We start from the raw sequence: 18851 nt of genomic DNA on the forward strand, positions 1-18851 counted from the left end.
AAATTGATTGTACTAGAAGTCACTTCCGATTCCATTTCCAGAGGCTGATGACAAATAACAAATGAAGGTAATTCCAATTTCTAGAGTACCCCCAAAAAATACACACTTTGGCTGGAATTTAATGCCCCCCTGAAGCCCTCCACCCCCGTGAGCAGACCAGGAGACGGGGGGCACGGGGGAGACGTAAATTATGTGGGAGGTGGGGGGGAGGCTATGCCCGTCACCTACCCGTCCCGTTTCTATTTTACCAGCAACAGGAGAGGTGGCAAGCGGCTCGCCCAGGCCTATTGAGGCCCTTAAGTGGCCAATTAATTGCCACTTAAGGGCCTCCTCCCACAGCTGAGGGGCATTTCACCTGAGGGAGATGCCCAGTAATAACGGGCAGCCTCCTTGGGGGCTAGGATGGGGGCCCACCTGATCAGGCAGCCTGTGCCCACACAGGGCCCTCCCAACAGCACAGGCCCCTACTGTTAAAACTACATCCTCCCCCGTCTCTCTGACTCCCACCTCCCTTGCTGGGGCCCAGCCAGTTGTCCCTGTCAAGGCCCAAATCCCACATCGTTGTGAAGGCTCACGTCCATCGTTCCTCCTCTTGCTGGGTGCAGTCCCAGCAGTGGCCACCACTTCACTGACACTGCTGGGACTGAAGAGCTGCCAGCCCTCTGATTGGCTGGTAGCTCTTAGAGGCGGGACATCCTACCTCAGAGGAGTAGAAGTCCTGACCAAGGCCAATTAAGAGCGTGGGCTACATAAAGTTACAGTGTGGCATCCAGGCCCAGTGGAGGCAGGCTCGCCCCTGACTTTTCAGCCAGTGGGTGGGGCCACTGCCAATAATTAAAAGTCCGTCCTATAATTTTCTTTGGCTCTGGTATGCTTTGTTCAGTTAGAGGGAATATTCTCACCTTCAGAAATGCAGCAGTGCAGCAGATTTTCGGTCTAAGCATTTCTCTCTCAAATGTTTGTGCAGGATGCACACTTTCCAGCAGTGGTCACTGGCTAATTTCCCAGCCTAGAGATGTTGATGTAAATTGTAGCATCCACATCGTAGCATCAGCTGAGGCCAGCTAACTTGACATGAGACCAAACCTGGCAACTTCCTTGTGTGTCTGGCTCAATACTATATCACATGTTTCCCACTTAGCCATTGGGGAATCTACAGGCGGTATTTTATGCTCTCCCCCGTGGCAAGTTTGGAGGTGGGGAGGGCATTTAATCAGGTGGGGTGGTGGCAGGTGGGGACCCTGCCTCCAGCCTAATTAAGTCCGTGGTGAGAAGGCTCGTGGACAGCCTTTCCGCCCCTACTCTATTTGAGGCCCTTAAGGGGCAATTAATGCCCAATTAAGGGCCTCTTCCCGCTGCTGGTTGGAGGGGAGGAGGTCCCTTCTTCAAAGGCATTCACTGCCTGATCAAGAGACCCGGCATCATAAAGTGGGGGTGGGGGTAGGGGGGGGGGAGAAACAGCTGAGAGCTGCTGGCCTCTGATTGGCCGGCAGCTCTCAGTGGGCAGGACTTCACACCCCAGTGGTCCTGATTCCAGGGAAAGCCCACTGGTGGCCTATTACTTGCCTGATAGGGCCTTCCCGGAGGAGACAACAGGGGTCTCTCGCCAGCTCTCCAGTTGGTAGCCGAGACACTATTCGCCTCCATAAAATTCCACCCTACATGTTTCTTTTCTAATTTTAATAATTATGACATTATTATTGAAGAATTGTTGGTCTGAAGATTTTATTCCCTATATCTAATTCTAAAATCTCAAAGGCGATTAATCTAAAACTATATCATCCTTCAAAGTGCAGCAGAATCCCCATTTACTATGATGGAGTGACAACAGCTTGAAGGAAATACGTGTCAGGAGTATCATTGACAGGTGTTGGTGACTCTATACCTACTGAACAATGAGGGCTCAGGAAGCTAAGGGTATGTGTCAAAATGTCATATTTTATACCAAAACTCAGACATGCTAAAAAGATAGTGATCCTAATGGGTATTTTGACCACCCTGTGAGTTTTGTGGGTATAGAAGATAACAACTACTACTTGCATTTATATAGTGCCCTGAACATAGGAAAATGTAGCAAGGCACTTCACAGGAGCATAATATGACAAAAATTGACTCCAAGCCAAAGCAGGAAATATTAGGACAGGTGATGAAAGCTTTGTCAAAGTAGTAGATTTTAAGGAAGGTCTTAAAGGAGGAAAAAAGAGCTGAAATGGTTTAGGAAGGGAATTCCAGAGCATAGGCCGAGATGACTAAAGCTCGGCTGCTATAGTGGATTGTAGGGAATGAGGAATGATAAGGCATGATTCTTTTAATGCTGTGACTTTATTTTCCCTTTTTGGGTCATTGACTAAATCCATATTATTGTTCGTACATATTTAACAAACCCTCCAACTTTCTGGCCTGAGAATATTTTGATGTTCTTCTCTATTCGCTAAGGTTGTTCAGACATGCAGGACATCTTTCTTCAGGAAAGACCTTTTTTTCTCTTCATTTATATAGAAATCCAAAGAAGCAGCATTTTTAACTAAAATAGGACATAATGCAAATATTGTTTGGCCTAAATAAACTGAGATAGAAAGATTAATCAACAGTTGAGGTTCAGTTAGCATGGTACAATAGTGACTGATTTTATGTATAATTCTATCTGTTTTGACAGAGATTAAAGCAAAATTCATGGTGCATTGAAAAAAATGAAAGCAATGTTGAGTTTATTTTCTTTCAAATCATAGAATATGATCCTTGTGGTTAGACAAGGAATTAAAAAACGAAGAACAGTTGAATGGGGACCTCTTTAGGCAAATTATAGTACTACAGTAAAACAATCAAATGGAAAATTAAAAAAGTGTTCACTTTAGATATTTCTTTCTTTTCTTTTGGGCCTCCTTATCTCGAGAGACAATGGATACACGCCTGGAGGTAGTCAGTGGTTTGTGAAGCAGCGCCTGGAGTGGCTATAAAGGCCAATTCTAGAGATATATAGTTTCACAAAATTAACATGAAATATAATGCATAATTCATGTTTTAAAAGTAAAATTACCGAATGTTCTTTGTGGATTAACTGTTTTCTCCCAATTATATGGCAATCACATCTTCATCACTTGCCAATTTCCTCCTGCCTGTAATAAACCTGTTAAATTTTCACTTGTACTGTTGCATACTAAATTTGGCTCAAAAGTTATGATCAGCCTTTACTTCAATTCTGTCTCCAATGTGAATACCCATAGACTTTGAAACTGCTTTCGCTATATTCAATGTATCATTCCAATTGTAACCTATTTTGATGCATGTCTTCTCAGCTATTGTCATTGCCACAGTAATTTAGCTGTTAACTGAAGGGCAAATTCCAATGACTACTCATTTACAACATTTGTCTACAACAAAAATCTTCTCACTGCATTTAGGTCATAAGTGAAATAGCACTTATGCTTTATATTTCCAAAGTGTTTTTACACAAATCGCTTCTTTGGAAATGCATTATCTACTGTTATCTGGGTAAACTTTAGACATACTTTGCAATGATTATTTTGGCATAACCAAAACCATCTATTTCCATGCCCAGAATATTGCCTACCTCCTTCCGTACATCATTTGCATTGCTGCTCATCTCCAGGCTTGACTTCTCCAAAGCTGTACTCTTTAGCACCCTGAGTTCCTCCCTACACAAACTCAAACTTGTCTCACACTCTATTGTCTGCATCCTTGACTGCACTAAACCCCCTCATCTATATGCTCTATCCTGACCAGCCTCCATTGGTTTGTTTTTCTCCAGTGCATTGAATTCAAAATCCTTGTCCTCATTTACAAATCTTTTCTTGGTCTTGCCCAACCCTATCTCTGTAATCTCATTTAGTTCTATATCCCAGTTTGATCCCTCTATTCTCACTCTGGCTTGCTGTGCATCCCTTCCCCCAGTGTGTCCTTGCTACATCTGTCCCCACATTCAAAAGCATGCTCAAACTTATTTAAATAAGCCTTCGGTAATTTCTCCCAAATTCCTGTGCGTTATCTACATTCCACATCCATTTTGTAAAGAACATTGGAATTTTTTCCTTTGCTACATTAAATGGACTATATGAGTGCAGATTTTCTGTTCTGCCTGCAATTGACCATGGTACAACAGTGGGATTTTAACAGGCTCACCCATGACCACAGCTATTTACTTTTACCTTTGGAAGTATGTATGCCACCTCATTTAAATTGCAGCTTCGCCTTCTGTCTGGAATTTATTTTCAGTGTTTATGTCATCATAAAGACTTTCTGCCATGTGGCAAAATTAGGTTCCTGTAAGCCTGAAGGTTAACTGATTACTTTTCTGGTGATAAAAATCAATTTATTTAGATGAAGTTGTAGTTTTGAGTTTGTAAGTGATAAGTGGGGTGATTGGCTGTGTTGTACATGGAGGTGAAATTTTGTACAGTTTGTTGTCTAGCAAGATGTTCAACAAATTTATAGCAACAAATAAGATCATAAGTCAGAATTAACATAATCAGGGAATTCAAAACACCTAACTTTCAACTCTTGAAATTAGCACTTTTATCCTCGACACATGGCAAAAAAGTAGAAAATGATAACCAGCATTGGCCCACAACAGAGGTGAGCATTTCATTGAAAATACTAGCAACAGTATTGGATGCCAAGATTTATTTCTGAGTACAGTATTCCAACCACCAACAGCTGAAACTCATCAAATCTGTTGGTGTTAGAAAGAGTTAAAATATATAAAGTTAGTAGAATGCCAAAAGAATGCATGAAGTAAATGACCAGGCAGATTTGGATTTGAAAGGAGCAAAATGTGACAAAAATGGAAAGATTGACCGGAGCAAAATTGAGACGATGAGGGCAATAATAATGATTAAATGCTCAGTCAAAAGATTTAGAAGAGGCTTTTAAAGGCAGAGACAGAGGTAGCAAAGCAGAGAGTTTTAGGGAATGACTTTCGGAGGGTAAAATCGTAGAATGATACGGCACAAAAAAGGATGTCATTCAGCCCATCGTGCCTGTGCTGGCTCTTTGAAAGAGCAAGGAGACATAGACAACTCTACCAGTGAGTGAAGAGCACTGGGAGATGGGGATGCTCTGGAGTCCAGAGGTCAGTGACTGCAAAGCAACAACTAGGATGTAGGGAGGAAGGTACAGAGATAGATTGGGCTAGACCAGCAGTTCTCAAATCTTTTTGGTTGAAGGACTCCTTTTCAAATGGATTAGTAATCACAGATCCCCAATCAAAATTATAATACGACAAAGCACTCAATACGAAACTGATGAATGTATAGAGTATTTTAATAAAGCTTTTAAGAAAACAGGCAATTACTTAGAGTAGCAATTTAAGGATTATTTCACCGATGAGAACAGTAATGAAACAGAGCAGACAAACCAGAGATAATGGAAAAGTGGGACTCCACTAGCATTCTAGTGCATGCCAACTGAACTACTTTTAATGTAGTTAAAAGACTGCCTGTTAGTGGCATACAGACCCAATCAGTTCACAAACAATATCCCTGACCAGTGGTGTGCTGCAGGGATCGGTGCTGGGCCCTCTGTTGTTTGTCATATATATTGACTTGGATGTGAATGTAGGGGGCATGATTAGTAAGTTTGCAGATGACACCAAAATTAGTATAGTGGACAGTGAAGAAGGTTGTCTAAGGTTACAACAGGATATAGATAAACTGGGAAAGTGGGCAAGGGATTGGCAAATGGAATTTAACACAGACAAGTGCGAAGTGATGCATTTTGGGAAGTTAAACCAAGGCAGGACATATACAGTGAATGGCAGGGCCCTGGTGAGTGTTGTTGAGCAGAGAGACCTTGGGGTGCTAGTACATAATTCCCTGAAAGTGGCAGCACAGGGTGGTGAAGAAGGCGTATGGCATGCTTGCCTTCATCGGCCGAAGCATTGAGTACAAGAGTTGGGACATCATGTTACAGTTGTACATAATGTTGGTTAGGCCGCATTTGGAGTACTGTGTGCAGTTCTGGTCACCGTACTACAGGAAAGATGTGTTTAAGCTAGAGAGGATGCAGAAAAGATTCACAAGGGTGTTGCCTGGTTTGGAGGGCTTGAGTTATAAAGAGAGATTGGATAGGCTGGGTCTGTTTTCCCTGGAGCGAAGGAGGCTGAGAGGGGACATGATAGAGGTATATGAAATTATGAGAGGCATTGATAGGGTAGATAGCCAGAGTCTGTTTCCCATGGTAGGGGTGACTAAAACTAGAGGGCATAGATTTAAGGTGAGAGGGAGGAGGTTTAAAGGGGATCAAAGGGGTAGATTTTTCACACACAGAATAGTGGGTATCTGGAATGAGCTGCCAGAGGAGGTGGTGGAGGCAGGAACAGTAGCAACATTTAAGAGGCATCCAGACAGGCACTTGAATGAGCAAGGCATAGAGGGATATGGAATTAATGCAGGCAGGTGGGATTAGTATAGATAGGCATTACGGTCGGCATGGACGCGGTGGGCCAAAGGGCCTGTTTCTATGCTGTACGACTCAATGACTGTATGACTATTGGCCACATCTGTATTAACAGCAGCCTCACCATCTCTAGATGTTGAACAGGCTCATAGGTTACTGCTTTATTTTAAAAAAAAACTTCCCATAAACATACGAGTTTCATTCCCTCCAATTCTATTACAGAGTACTCAATTAAATGTGATATTCTTAGGAATATTTTGCAAAAATCGGAACTCAGTGATGCCATTGATTCCCTAGCCAGCGGAAAAGCCCCTGGGAAGGACAGCATTACCCCTGAAATAATCAAGAGTGCCAAGCCTGCTATACTCTCAGCACTACATGAACTGCTATGCCTGTGCTGGGACGAGGGAGCAGTACCCCAGGACATGCGCGATGCCAACATCATCACCCTCTATAAAAACAAAGGTGACCGCGGTGACTGCAACAACTACCGTGGAATCTCCCTGCTCAGCATAGTGGGGAAAGTCTTTGCTCGAGTCGCTCTGAACAGGCTCCAGAAGCTGGCCGAGCGCGTCTACCCTGAGGCACAGTGTGGCTTTCGTGCAGAGAGATCGACTATTGACATGCTGTTCTCCCTTCGTCAGATACAGGAGAAATGCCGTGAACAGCAGATGCCCCTCTACATTGCTTTCATTGATCTCACCAAAGCCTTTGACCTCGTCAGCAGACGTGGTCTCTTCAGACTACTAGAAAAGATCGGATGTCCACCAAAGCTACTAAGTATCATCACCTCATTCCATGACGATATGAAAGGCACAATTCAACATGGTGGCTCCTCATCAGAGCCCTTTCCTATCCTGAGTGGTGTGAAACAGGGCTGTGTTCTCGCACCCACACTTTTTGGGATTTTCTTCTCCCTGCTGCTTTCACATGCGTTCAAATCCTCTGAAGAAGGAATTTTCCTCCACACAAGATCAGGGGGCAGGTTGTTCAACCTTGCCCGTCTAAGAGCGAAGTCCAAAGTACGGAAAGTCCTCATCAGAGAACTCCTCTTTGCTGACGATGCTGCTTTAACATCTCACACTGAAGAATGCCTGCAGAGTCTCATCGACAGGTTTGCGTCTGCCTGCAATGAATTTGGCCTAACCATCAGCCTCAAGAAAACGAACATCATGGGGCAGGATGTCAGAAATGCTCCATCCATCAATATTGGCGACCACGCTCTGGAAGTGGTTCAAGAGTTCACCTACCTAGGCTCAACTATCACCAGTAACCTGTCTCTAGATGCAGAAATCAACAAGCGCATGGGTAAGGCTTCCACTGCTATGTTCAGACTGGCCAAGAGAGTGTGGGAAAATGGCGCACTGACACGGAACACAAAAGTCCGAGTGTATCAGGCCTGTGTCCTCAGTACCTTGCTCTACGGCAGCGAGGCCTGGACAACGTATGCCAGCCAAGAGCGACGTCTCAATTCATTCCATCTTCGCTGCCTTCGGAGAATACTTGGCATCAGGTGGCAGGACTATATCTCCAACACAGAAGTCCTTGAAGCGGCCAACATCCCCAGCTTATACACACTACTGAGTCAGCGGCGCTTGAGATGGCTTGGCCATGTGAGCCGCATGGAAGATGGCAGGATCCCCAAAGACACATTGTACAGCGAGCTCGCCACTGGTATCAGACCCACCGGCCGTCCATGTCTCCGTTATAAAGACGTCTGCAAACGCGACATGAAATCGTGTGACATTGATCACAAGTCGTGGGAGTCAGTTGCCAGCATTCGCCAGAGCTGGCGGGCAGCCATAAAGACAGGGCTAAATTGTGGCGAGTCGAAGAGACTTAGTAGTTGGCAGGAAAAAAGACAGAGGCGCAAGGGGAGAGCCAACTGTGCAACAGCCCCAACAAACAAATTTCTCTGCAGCACCTGTGGAAGAGCCTGTTACTCCAGAATTGGCCTTTATAGCCACTCCAGGCGCTGCTTCACAAACCACTGACCACCTCCAGGCGCGTATCCATTGTCTCTCGAGATAAGGAGGCCCAAAAGAAAGAATTTTGCAGACCTGTGCAAACCTAGCCCAGTTTCTCCATGTTATTTAATCATATAAGTATTTTACATTTTTGCAACATGGTTGAAGATGTAAGTAATTCAAACTGACAGCTTTTCCACAATTACAAGAATCAAATCAACAAAAGATTAACTGAAACAGAAAATGCTGAAAATGCTCAGCATGCCAGGCCGCATTATAATGGCACACGCTCACTGCATGAGTCCAAATTGAATGCACACTAGTATCAGAGCAGCAGCTGGCCTCCCACCTCCCATTCCCTCTCACCAAAATTAAATGCGCGACTCACCACTGAAAACCATGGCAACAAGGCGGACATCACTGCGAAGAACGGTGAATATTTTGGAGCTTCAGGGATGGACATCCTATCAGCTACTTGCGTGGGACTAACACCAACTGGTGGCTTGCAATGTTTTTCTTCCTTCTCTTCCTCCTCCCCCAACTCCTTTATGGTTTTCTCTCTCTCACTCCTCTCTCACCTGCTAGAGGGATTATTTTGTAAACTCCATGGAAAGTCTCCAAGGACCCCAGTTTAGAAATCACTGGGCTAGACCACAGAGGAACTTGTAAACCATGACAAAGCATCCTTGGTGACATAGCGATATTGGAATGTGCGAGGGCAGAGGTCAGGGATAAAAGCAATAGTTCAAGACAAGATATGAGTTGAGTTGGAATTTATGTTGGGGACAACTCGGAAAGCTGACAAAGATGGTGTTGGATAATTTGAATTTTGAGGTAATGAAAGCTGAGACAAGGGTTTCAGCATTGGTAGGGTGAAATAAAGATAGAGGTGGAAACTTTGTAGAAATAAAGGTGATGATTATGATATGAGTTTTGAATCTTGGCTCACTGTTGAACATGAAACTGAAGGTGTGCACTGTCTGTCTTGCCTCAGCAAATAGCTGATGAAAGAGGCGGTGAAATCAGGGCCAAGGCTATCGATCTTTTGGTGGGGGTCGACTAAGATGCTTTTGAGTTTCAGTATTCAGTTGGAGAAAGTTATGTCTTATCTACCATTTGACATCAAATAGGTAGTGTGGCATAGATATTCATGGAAAAGGTAGAGCTGGTGTCATCAGCATACAAGTGGAAGCTAGTCAGTAAGTAAACTGTTGTGGTTAAGAGAGACTTGGAAACAGAAGGCATGAAGCAAAGTCCTTGTCAAGAGTATGTGTATATTCTGGAGGGGGAACAAATCAGAGGCCTCGGGGGTTGGTGGTGGGGGAAGGGGGCGAGTGACACGGGTGAAGAGATTGGAGACTTCATTGGTGGAGGAGATTGAAGGTCTCGGGGTTGTGTGGGGAGCTTGGAAGGGCTGGTGGTGGAGAAGATCGAAGGCCTCGGGGTCGGGGGTTGGTGGTTGAGGGAGGTGGGGTGAAATCAAAGGGCATGGGTTGGGGTGCAGCAGATGAATCGGCGATGAAATAAATCAGAGGCCTTGGGGGTGAGATTCGAAGGGCCTTGGGTGGGGTGTTTGGTCACAGGTGCTGGGCGAAGCAGGTATACTGAATCCAGCAGGTACGTGGAAAGAACTCAACTGCTGAATTCAGCAGTTCTTGCCTCCCTTTAGCTAACGAGTTTCCCGAAGCCAAGGAAAACCAGCCAGCCAGGGTTAAATTTAAATGATTAATTCTGAGGCCTGCAGGCTCATTATAATATTTAAAAGACCAACCTGCCTCCTACAAGTGCGTTGGTTGCCCCCACCCTTCCGTCCCGCCTCCGTTAAAAACCAGAAGTGGGCGGGTTGCAGTTGGGTTTCAGATTTTTTTGCCTTCTTACATGTCACCCAACCCAAACCCTTCTGTTTTTGGTGTTAAAATTCCCCTCAACATTACTGTAAGATCCTTGATAATGTGGTGCTATTTCTCCTTGCCATTGAGCTGGTGAAGAAATTCAAGCAATGATATATAAGGTCTGACTTTAACCTTCTGTGCCCGTGAGAATGGGCTGTGTGAGGTGTTTAAATATTGGCTGATCATAATCTTCTCTGCATTGTTAGTTGTTTCCTATCAAAAGGCTTTATTTTGTGTGTCCATCATGTCCAATAAGTCATACTGCTTTATTCTACGCATTACCCCATCAGCTCCACCCCAAGGAATTCATTGTTTTTCATCTCTTTCATTTTGTAGACACTAGGTAACTGAATCTAGATGAAAATATGTGCATTATCTAGTAGGTTTCTGTATCTCTAGTATCAACACTAACTGATTTTTACATTCTTGAAACTTTTATCTTCCCTTTTCTCTCCTGGTGGTAAGGTTAATAAAGTATATTAAAAAAAAAAGGAAAATGAATAATTGAATAAAATAATTAAGTAGTTAATCAAAACACATTAAAGATGGCAAGACATGTGGGAGCTCCTGGATCTCAGAGTGATCCAGGGCAAATACGTCTGCAGTAAGTGTTTGTGGCTTGAGTAGCTTCGGCTCAGAGTCACTGAGCTGGAGGCCGAACTACAGATACTGCGACACATCAAGGAGGGGGAAAGTTACCTGGACACTTTATATCAGGAGGTAGTCACACCCCTTAGGATAGGGTCCTCTGATTTGGTCAGTGGTCAGGGATAGGAGAGTGTGGCCGCAACTGAGGCAGGTAAGGTGACCTAGAGTGCAGGAGCCTCAGCCTTTGCGATTGTCCAACAGGTGTGAGGTTCTTTCAGCTTGTTTGGATGAGAGTGGGGGCTGCAGGGTCGATGAGTGAACTGACCATGACACCATGGTACAAGAAGCCATTCTAGTGGGGGAGCAAAAAGGAATGTAGTGATAAGGGACAATGTAGTGAGGGGGATTGACACTGTTCTCGGCAGCAAAGAGAGAAAGTTCAGAAGGCTGTGTTGTCTGCCCAATGCCAGGACTTCTGCTCAGGGCTGGAGAGGAACTTACAGTGGGAGGAGGCAGATCCATTTGTTTTGGTCCATGGAGGTACCAATGACATCGGCAGGACAAGGAAAGAGGTTCTGCATAGTCAGTATGAGGATCTAGGCACCAAATTAAGCAGCAAAATCTCAAAGATAATAATCTCTGGATTATTACTTGAGCAACATGCAAATTGTCATAGGGCAAATAGGATTAGAGAAATGAATGTGTGGTAGAAGTGGGTTCCAGTATGTGGGGCAATGGCACCACTGCTGGGGAAAGTGGGGGCTGTACCGTTGGAACGGTCTACACCTGAACCGTGCTGGGGCTGGTGTTCCAACGAGCCACATAACTAGGGACGTAGAGAGGGTTTTAAACTAAACAGTAGGGGCAAGGGATCAAATTTGTGAAGATGTGGTAAATTGAAGATGTGGTAAATCAAAGAGTAGAGACAAGGCAAGAGAGAAAGCCATTAATATGAGAAATGATAAACAGACCATGGCAGGAAGGTATAGAGAGTACAAATTTAAGAGTAAATCAGCAGTCAAGGCTAGATGTTACAAAAATATTGAAAGAACAAAACTAAAGGCTCTGTGTCTGAATGCACATAGCATTCAAAACAAAACAGATTGACTGATAGCGCAAATAGAAATAAATAAGTACGACCTGATAACCTCTGCAGAGATATGACTGCAGGATGACATGGATTGCGAGCTGAATATTGAAGGGTACACAATATTTAGGAAGGATAGGAAGCGAGGAAAAGGTGGAGGGGTGGCTCTATGAATTAAGGATGGTATTAGCACATTGGAAAGGGATGACCTAAGTTCAGGAAGCCAGGATGTAGAAGCAGTTTGGGCAGAGATGAGAAATGATAAAGGCAAGAAGCCACTCGTGGGAGTGGTGTACATACCGCCTAAGAGTAACCAAACGGTAAGACAGAGTGTAAAGGAAGAAAGAATGGGAGTATGTCAGAAAGGCAGTGCGATAATCATGGGGGATTTTAGTCTACATATGGACTGGAAAAATCAGATGGGCAAAGGTAGCCCAGATGAGTTCATAGAATGTTTTTGGGATAGTTTCTTAGAGCAGCACATTCTGGAGCAAAGAACAGTACAGCACAGGAACAGGCCATTCGGCCCTCCAAGCCTGCGCCGATCTTGATGCCTGCCTAAACTAACACCTTCTGCACTTCCGGGGCCCATATCCCTCTATTCCCTTCCTATTCATATATTTGTCAAGATGTCTCTTAAATGTCGCTATCGTATCTGCTTCCACCACCTCCCCTGGCAGCAAGTTCCAGGCACTCACCACCCTCTGTGTAAAAAACTTGCCTCGCACATCCCCTCTAAACTTTGCCCCTCGCACCTTAAACCTATGTCCCCTAGTAACTGACTCTTCCACCCTGGGAAAAAGCTTCTGACTATCCACTCTGTCCATGCCGCTTATAACTTTGTAAACCTCTATCACGTCGCCCCTCCACCTCCGTCGTTCCAGTGAAAACAATCCGAGTTTATCCAACCTCTCCTCATAACTAATACCCTCCAGACCAAAACCTCCTCTGTACCCTCTCCAAAGCCTCCACGTCCTTTTGGTAATGTGGCGACAAGAATTGCACGCAATATTCTAAGTGTGGCCTAACTAAGGTTCTGTACAGCTGCAGCATGACTTGCCAATTTTTATACTCTATGCCCCGACCGATGAAGGCAAGCATGCAGTATGCCTTCTTGACTACCTTATCCACCTGCGTTGCCACTTTCAGTGACCTGTGAACCTGTACGCCCAGATCTCTCTGCCTGTCAATACTCCTAAGAGTTCTGCCATTTACTGTATACCTCCCACCTGCATTAGACCTTCCAAAATGCATTACCTCACATTTGTCCGGATTAAACTCCATCTGCCATTTCTCCGCCCAAGTCTCCAACCGATCTACATCCTGCTGTATCCTCTGACAATCCTCATCATTATCCGCAACTCCACAACCTTTGTGTCATCCGCAAACTTAATAATCAGACCAGCTACATTTTCCTCCAAATCATTTATATATACTACAAACAGCATAGGTGCAAGCACTGATCCCTGCGGAACACCACTAGTCACATCCCTCCATTCAGAAAAACACCCTTCCACTGTTACCCTCTGTCTTCTATGACCGAGCCAGTTCTGTATCCATCTTGCCAGCTCACTTCTGATCCCGTGTGACTTCACCTTTTGTACCAGTCTGCCATGCGGGACCTTGTCAAAGGCTTTACTAAAGTCCATATAGATAACATCCACTGCCCTTCCTTCATCAATCATCTTCGTCACCTCCTCAGAAAAACTCAATCAAATTAGTAAGACACGACCTCCCCTTCACCAAACCATGCTGTCTCTCGCCAATAAGTTTGTTTGTTTCCAAATGGGAGTAAATCCTGTCCCGAATAATCCTCTCTAATAGTTTCCCTACCACTGACGTAAGGCTCACCGGCCTATAATTTCCTGGATTATCCTTGCCACCCTTCTTAAACAAAGGCACAACATTGGCTATTCTCCAGTCCTCTGGGACCTCACCTGTAGCCAATGAGGATGCAAATATTTCTGTCAAGGCCCCATCAATTTCTTCCCTTGCCTCCCTCAGTATTCTAGGGTAGATCCCATCAGGCCCTGGGGACGTATCTACCTTAATGCTTTGCAAGACACCCAACACCACCTCCTTTTTGATAATGAGTTGACTGAGACTATCTGCACTCCCTTCCCTAGGCTCATCATCCACCAAGTCCTTCTCTTTGGTGAATACTGATGCAAAGTACTCATTTAGCACCTCGCCCATTTCTTCTGGCTCCACACATAGATTCCCATCTCTGTCCTTGAGTGGGCCAACCCTTTCCCTGGTTACCCTCTTGCTCTTTATATATGTATAAAAAGCCTTGAGATTTTCCTTAATCCTGTTTGCCAATGACTTTTCATGACCCCTTTTAGCCCTCCTAACTCCTTGCCTAAGTTCCTTCCTACTGTCTTTATATTCCTCAAGTGCTTCATCTGTTCCTAGCCTTCCAGCTAGGCTCACAATATCCTGTGTTATCCAAGCTTCCCGAAGCTTGCCAAACTTGTCTTTCTTCCTCACAGGAATATGTTGGTCCTGGATTCTAATCAGCTGACGTTTGAAAGACTCCCACATGTCAGATGTTGATTTACCCTCAAACAGCCGCCCCCAATCTAAATTCTTCAGTTCCTGCCTAATATTGTTATAATTAGCCTTCCCCCAATTTAGTACCTTCACCCGAGGACTGCTTCACCCGAGCCAACCAGAGAGCAGGCTATACTAGACCTGGTATTGTGCAACGAGATAGGATTAATTAATTACCTCATAGTGAAGGCACCCTGAGGTAACAGTGATCGTAATATGATTAAATTTTACATTCATTTTGAGGGAGAGAAGAATGGGTCTCAGACTAAAGTTAAACAAGGGCAATTATGAGGGCATGAAAGCATATAACCTTGTTATAAGCAAGTGACAGGTTATGTATAACCTGTGACATTTTTAATATTTGTCAGTTCCGAAGAAGGGTCACTGACCCGAAACGTTAACTCTGCTTCTCTTTCCACAGATGCTGCCAGACCTGCTGAGTGGTTTCAGCATTTCTTATTTTTATTTTAGATTTCCAGCATCCGCGGTATCTTGCTTTTATATTATTGTCTTATGAGGAAAGGTTGGACAGGCTCAGTTTGTATCCACTGGAGTTTAGAAGAGTAAGAGGCAACTTGATTGAAACATATAAGATCATGAGGAGTCTTGACATGGTGCATGTGGAAAGGATATTTCCCCTTGTGGGAGAGTATTGAACTAGGGGTCACTGTTTAAAAATAAGGATCGCCCATTTAAGACAGAGATGAGGAGAAATTATTTGTCTCAGAGGGTCATAATTCTTTGGAACTCTCTTCCTCAAAATGCATTGGAAGAAGAGTCTTTAAATATTTTTAAGGCAGAGTTAGATGGAGTCTTGATGAGCAAGGGGTGAAAGGTTATCGGGAGTAGGCGAGTAAGTGAAGTCGAGGTTACAATCAGATCAGCCATAATCTTATTGAATGGCGGAGCAGGCTTGAGGGACCGAGTGGCCTACTCTTGCTCCTAATTCGTATGTTCATAGGTCCTCTTTCTCAACTGAAGACATCCTGCTGGTGTATGATTCTGTTGGTTCTAGGAGTTCTGCAGTACCTGGCCGAGGGGAAGGCAAATTCCGGTGCAAGCCTAAATTGTCATTGTCTACAGGCTATTCAGCTGGAGGGGGCATTATATTTGACATTGTTCTTACCACCTTTCCCTAACATGCACTTTCCAGCAGAAGTTTAAAGAAACAGAGATGAAAGATGGAATTACTGGCTGATATTTTTTCTCTTATTCTATCTCCACCCACTTTACTCCTGGCCCATGAATGCAGCTTCTCAATTGCTGCCCCATTTAAAATCAATTAACTCACCACAGACCAGGAATAACATTGGAATATGAAAGGTAATTATCATTGTTATTCCTGGTATATGTCTTTAAGGTTATGAAAGGGTTTGTTAGCATAGATGTAGAGAGGATGGCTGGGAGTTTATGGGCCCCCCTGAAGTGGGGTTGAAGGCGGGGGAGCGGAGAGCCCATCGGCAAGCAATCTTCCTGGGGGTGGAATAGGCAGATGACGGCCTTCCCACTCAGAGGTCATTTGAGGCCCTTAGGTGGCCAATTAATGGCCAATTAAGCTCCTCTTCCCGGCGCCGCTAGGATCCTACCAGCGGTGTGGTTGGGCTTCTGCCACGCAGGGAGGTCGCCTTGTAACATGAGGCACACTTCCTGTGGACTTGTGGTGTTGGGGGGAGGTGGTACCTCCCCTGGACCACATGATGACCCACGCCCCCACCCAACCCCCTTAGCTTTAAAGGGATGGGGATCCTGGCGCGGGACACTTGCTCCAGGGTGGTGGTGGGGGACTTGGGCATTGGTGGGGTGTATGGTGGTGGTGCTCGAAAAGGCTTTCCCCCACCTTTTCAGCACAGCGCCAGGAGTCCTGTCTCCAGCACAAAATCCAGCCCAATGTTTCCATTTGCGGGGGAGACCAGAACTAGGAACCATAATTCTCAGATAGTCACTAATACATCCAATAGGGAATTCAGGAAATACACATCTTTACCCAAAGTGTGGGTAGAATGTGGAACTCACAACCACAAGGAGCATTTGAGGCAGCTAGTATAAACGCATTTCAGGGGAAGCTAGGTAAACACATGAGGGAGAAAGGAATAGTAGGATGTGTTGTTAGGATTCGATGAAGGCGGGTGAGAGGAGGCTTGAGTGGAGCATAAACACTGGCATGGACCTGTTGGGCCAAATAGGCTATTTCCGTGCTGTAAATACTATGCAAAATTATGTAAATTACCAGGCTGCTAGATATACATTTTCTGCATGGTGCAGAATATGCAGATTTTATGGTAGTTTTGACTGCATGTATGAATCAAGTGGCATTTGTTTTCCAGATGCAAAGATGGCCTCAAGGGATTTGCTTTCTCAGCACTCAAGTAAGTAGGAAAAAATACACGTTTTCTAAATTTTATCGAGTTGTTTATTTTCTGCTTTCGAGACTAAAAACTTAATTACGCATTGAAGATGAGTTTTTTTTTGAAAAAAAGTAGCTTGCCATTATGGACAGCTTCAATTTGGGTCTCAAGACTGTACAACCTTGATGATGTCATATATTGAATCAAGGCAAATTTTGTTTCAAGACATGTACATGTGTTGCATGATTGGCAAAGCCTTCTTCCATTGTTGCAGCTAGTTGTCCTCACTGCTAGACAGGCTTGAAGCAGGAGAAACTCCTGTCCACAATTATAATTATAAACATTTCTGAAGAAAAGCCAGATGGATCTGTCCTAGGCTCTCAAGAAATGAATTAATTAGAGTGTAGTTCCAGACACCACTGGGACGGATTAAAATAGACTTATCAGCTTGCAGATGATTTTATTTTGAGTTGAATTTGCTGTACCATTATTTGAGCAATGTCAGACAGATAGAACTTTTTTTAAAGGAAGTAAAAACAGCTGTTGCCAAACAACACCACTCATTAACAATTATGTAAAAACTGAAGGAAGTATAAATTGGAAGCCAAATTCAATTTTATAGCAATGTTGAAGTTTATAGTAAAGTCTGTTCTGATCTTGGCAAGGGAACATGGACTGTAAATAGGAATCATTGATTCAGCCTTCACTAAAGTATACATAAAGCATGTACACTTTGAAATATTACTACTCATGATACCAATGACTGGTGTATTTATTGTAGATATTGGGTTAGACCAGTGGCAGACATTGTCACACTGTCAATCTTTGTTGTGAGGCCTACAAATGAAACCTCTCTGAGGCAGAAGTGCATGACTTCTTAAGGTTTGACAGCTGAAGTACAAGAGATGTTCGGCTTTGGTACCTCTAATATATCATATTGTGTACCATTTATGCTGCAAAGTCCAAGAAATAGCATCATCAGTGTAAATTATAGATATTGTCAATTGCAAATCACTGATGTGTTCCTAGTGCTTTTGAAGCAAAGATTTGCCAGCTTTCTGATGGCCTGGTTCATTTTTTGAATTATGACAATTTTAAGTAGCTAATTTATATTTTTAGATTTCTAGGGGTTTCAATGTTATTTATTTTTAATTTCCTTCCCTTCTGCATTGGAATTTCTGATTCATGCTATGGGAAAATACTGCACCAGCCAACAATCCTGTTGTACATCACTCAAGGGGCCATTCTTCACTTGTAAGGCTAGGCACTGAATGTTGACAGGTTATTCTGTCCTCACTCAATGTTAACACTTGCAGTTTCCAGCAGGGCCACTAGGCAATGATCTGATTTCAGAAACTTGGGTGATTGTTTCCTCTCCCTAACCAAGGGTAGTCATAACCAAAAATAGCATCTCAACTGCTATTTAGATCAGCTAAATGAAGACTGATTGAGAATCAAATAGTCCAAGTGGTGATTAATTTGCCCACAAAGCCATCAAGGAGCTTTAAAATTAAATTTCAAGATTAAATCAGTTCCAGTTTCATTTCCTGATTTGTTTTTCTTAAGGAATGGAATGACTCACTAAGTCAAAAATTAAAGCCATTTAAAGAGTACACAGTGTTGTTCACATTTTATTTCGTTATAACGTTATTGATTCCCATATCTTAGGTTTATTGTTGGAAAGGAAGAAATTCTAACACATTCAGTTTTGGCAGAACCACGGAATATCAGTACACCAAGTAGTTACACTACAGAGCACCAGGCAGTAGAAGATCCAAACAAGAAGCCCACAAAGTCTTTGCTAGCTTTGACTAGACGCCTTGTTGACAGAATGTAAGGAAATCTTTTAATTACTAATCACAATTTTTTCTACATGAAATGTTTCTTCCATTTACTAACAATGTGAGCATGAGACCGCAGGAAAACTAATTTTTGAATAACTAAGATGACCTGTGGCACTGTTGGTTACATTATCTTCAGAGAGAGAGCACAAAGTTTCAGTAGA

At 43.7% G+C, this 18851-nt stretch overlaps 1 protein-coding gene across 2 annotated transcripts in view; it reads left to right on the forward strand.

The window, feature by feature from the left end:
* tmem135 (transmembrane protein 135) overlaps window positions 1-18851 on the forward strand; it is a 568932-nt gene that overhangs the window by 490629 nt on the left and 59452 nt on the right. For both annotated transcript variants that reach the window (XM_068033973.1, XM_068033974.1), the window contains 2 exons: window positions 16826-16867; window positions 18515-18679. In XM_068033973.1, the coding sequence (XP_067890074.1) occupies window positions 16826-16867; window positions 18515-18679 (207 nt within the window). The remainder of the gene's footprint in view (window positions 1-16825; window positions 16868-18514; window positions 18680-18851) is intronic.

This window comes from Heterodontus francisci, chromosome 6 (genome assembly GCF_036365525.1).
Source record: "Heterodontus francisci isolate sHetFra1 chromosome 6, sHetFra1.hap1, whole genome shotgun sequence".
NCBI classification, from domain to species: Eukaryota; Metazoa; Chordata; class Chondrichthyes; order Heterodontiformes; family Heterodontidae; genus Heterodontus; species Heterodontus francisci.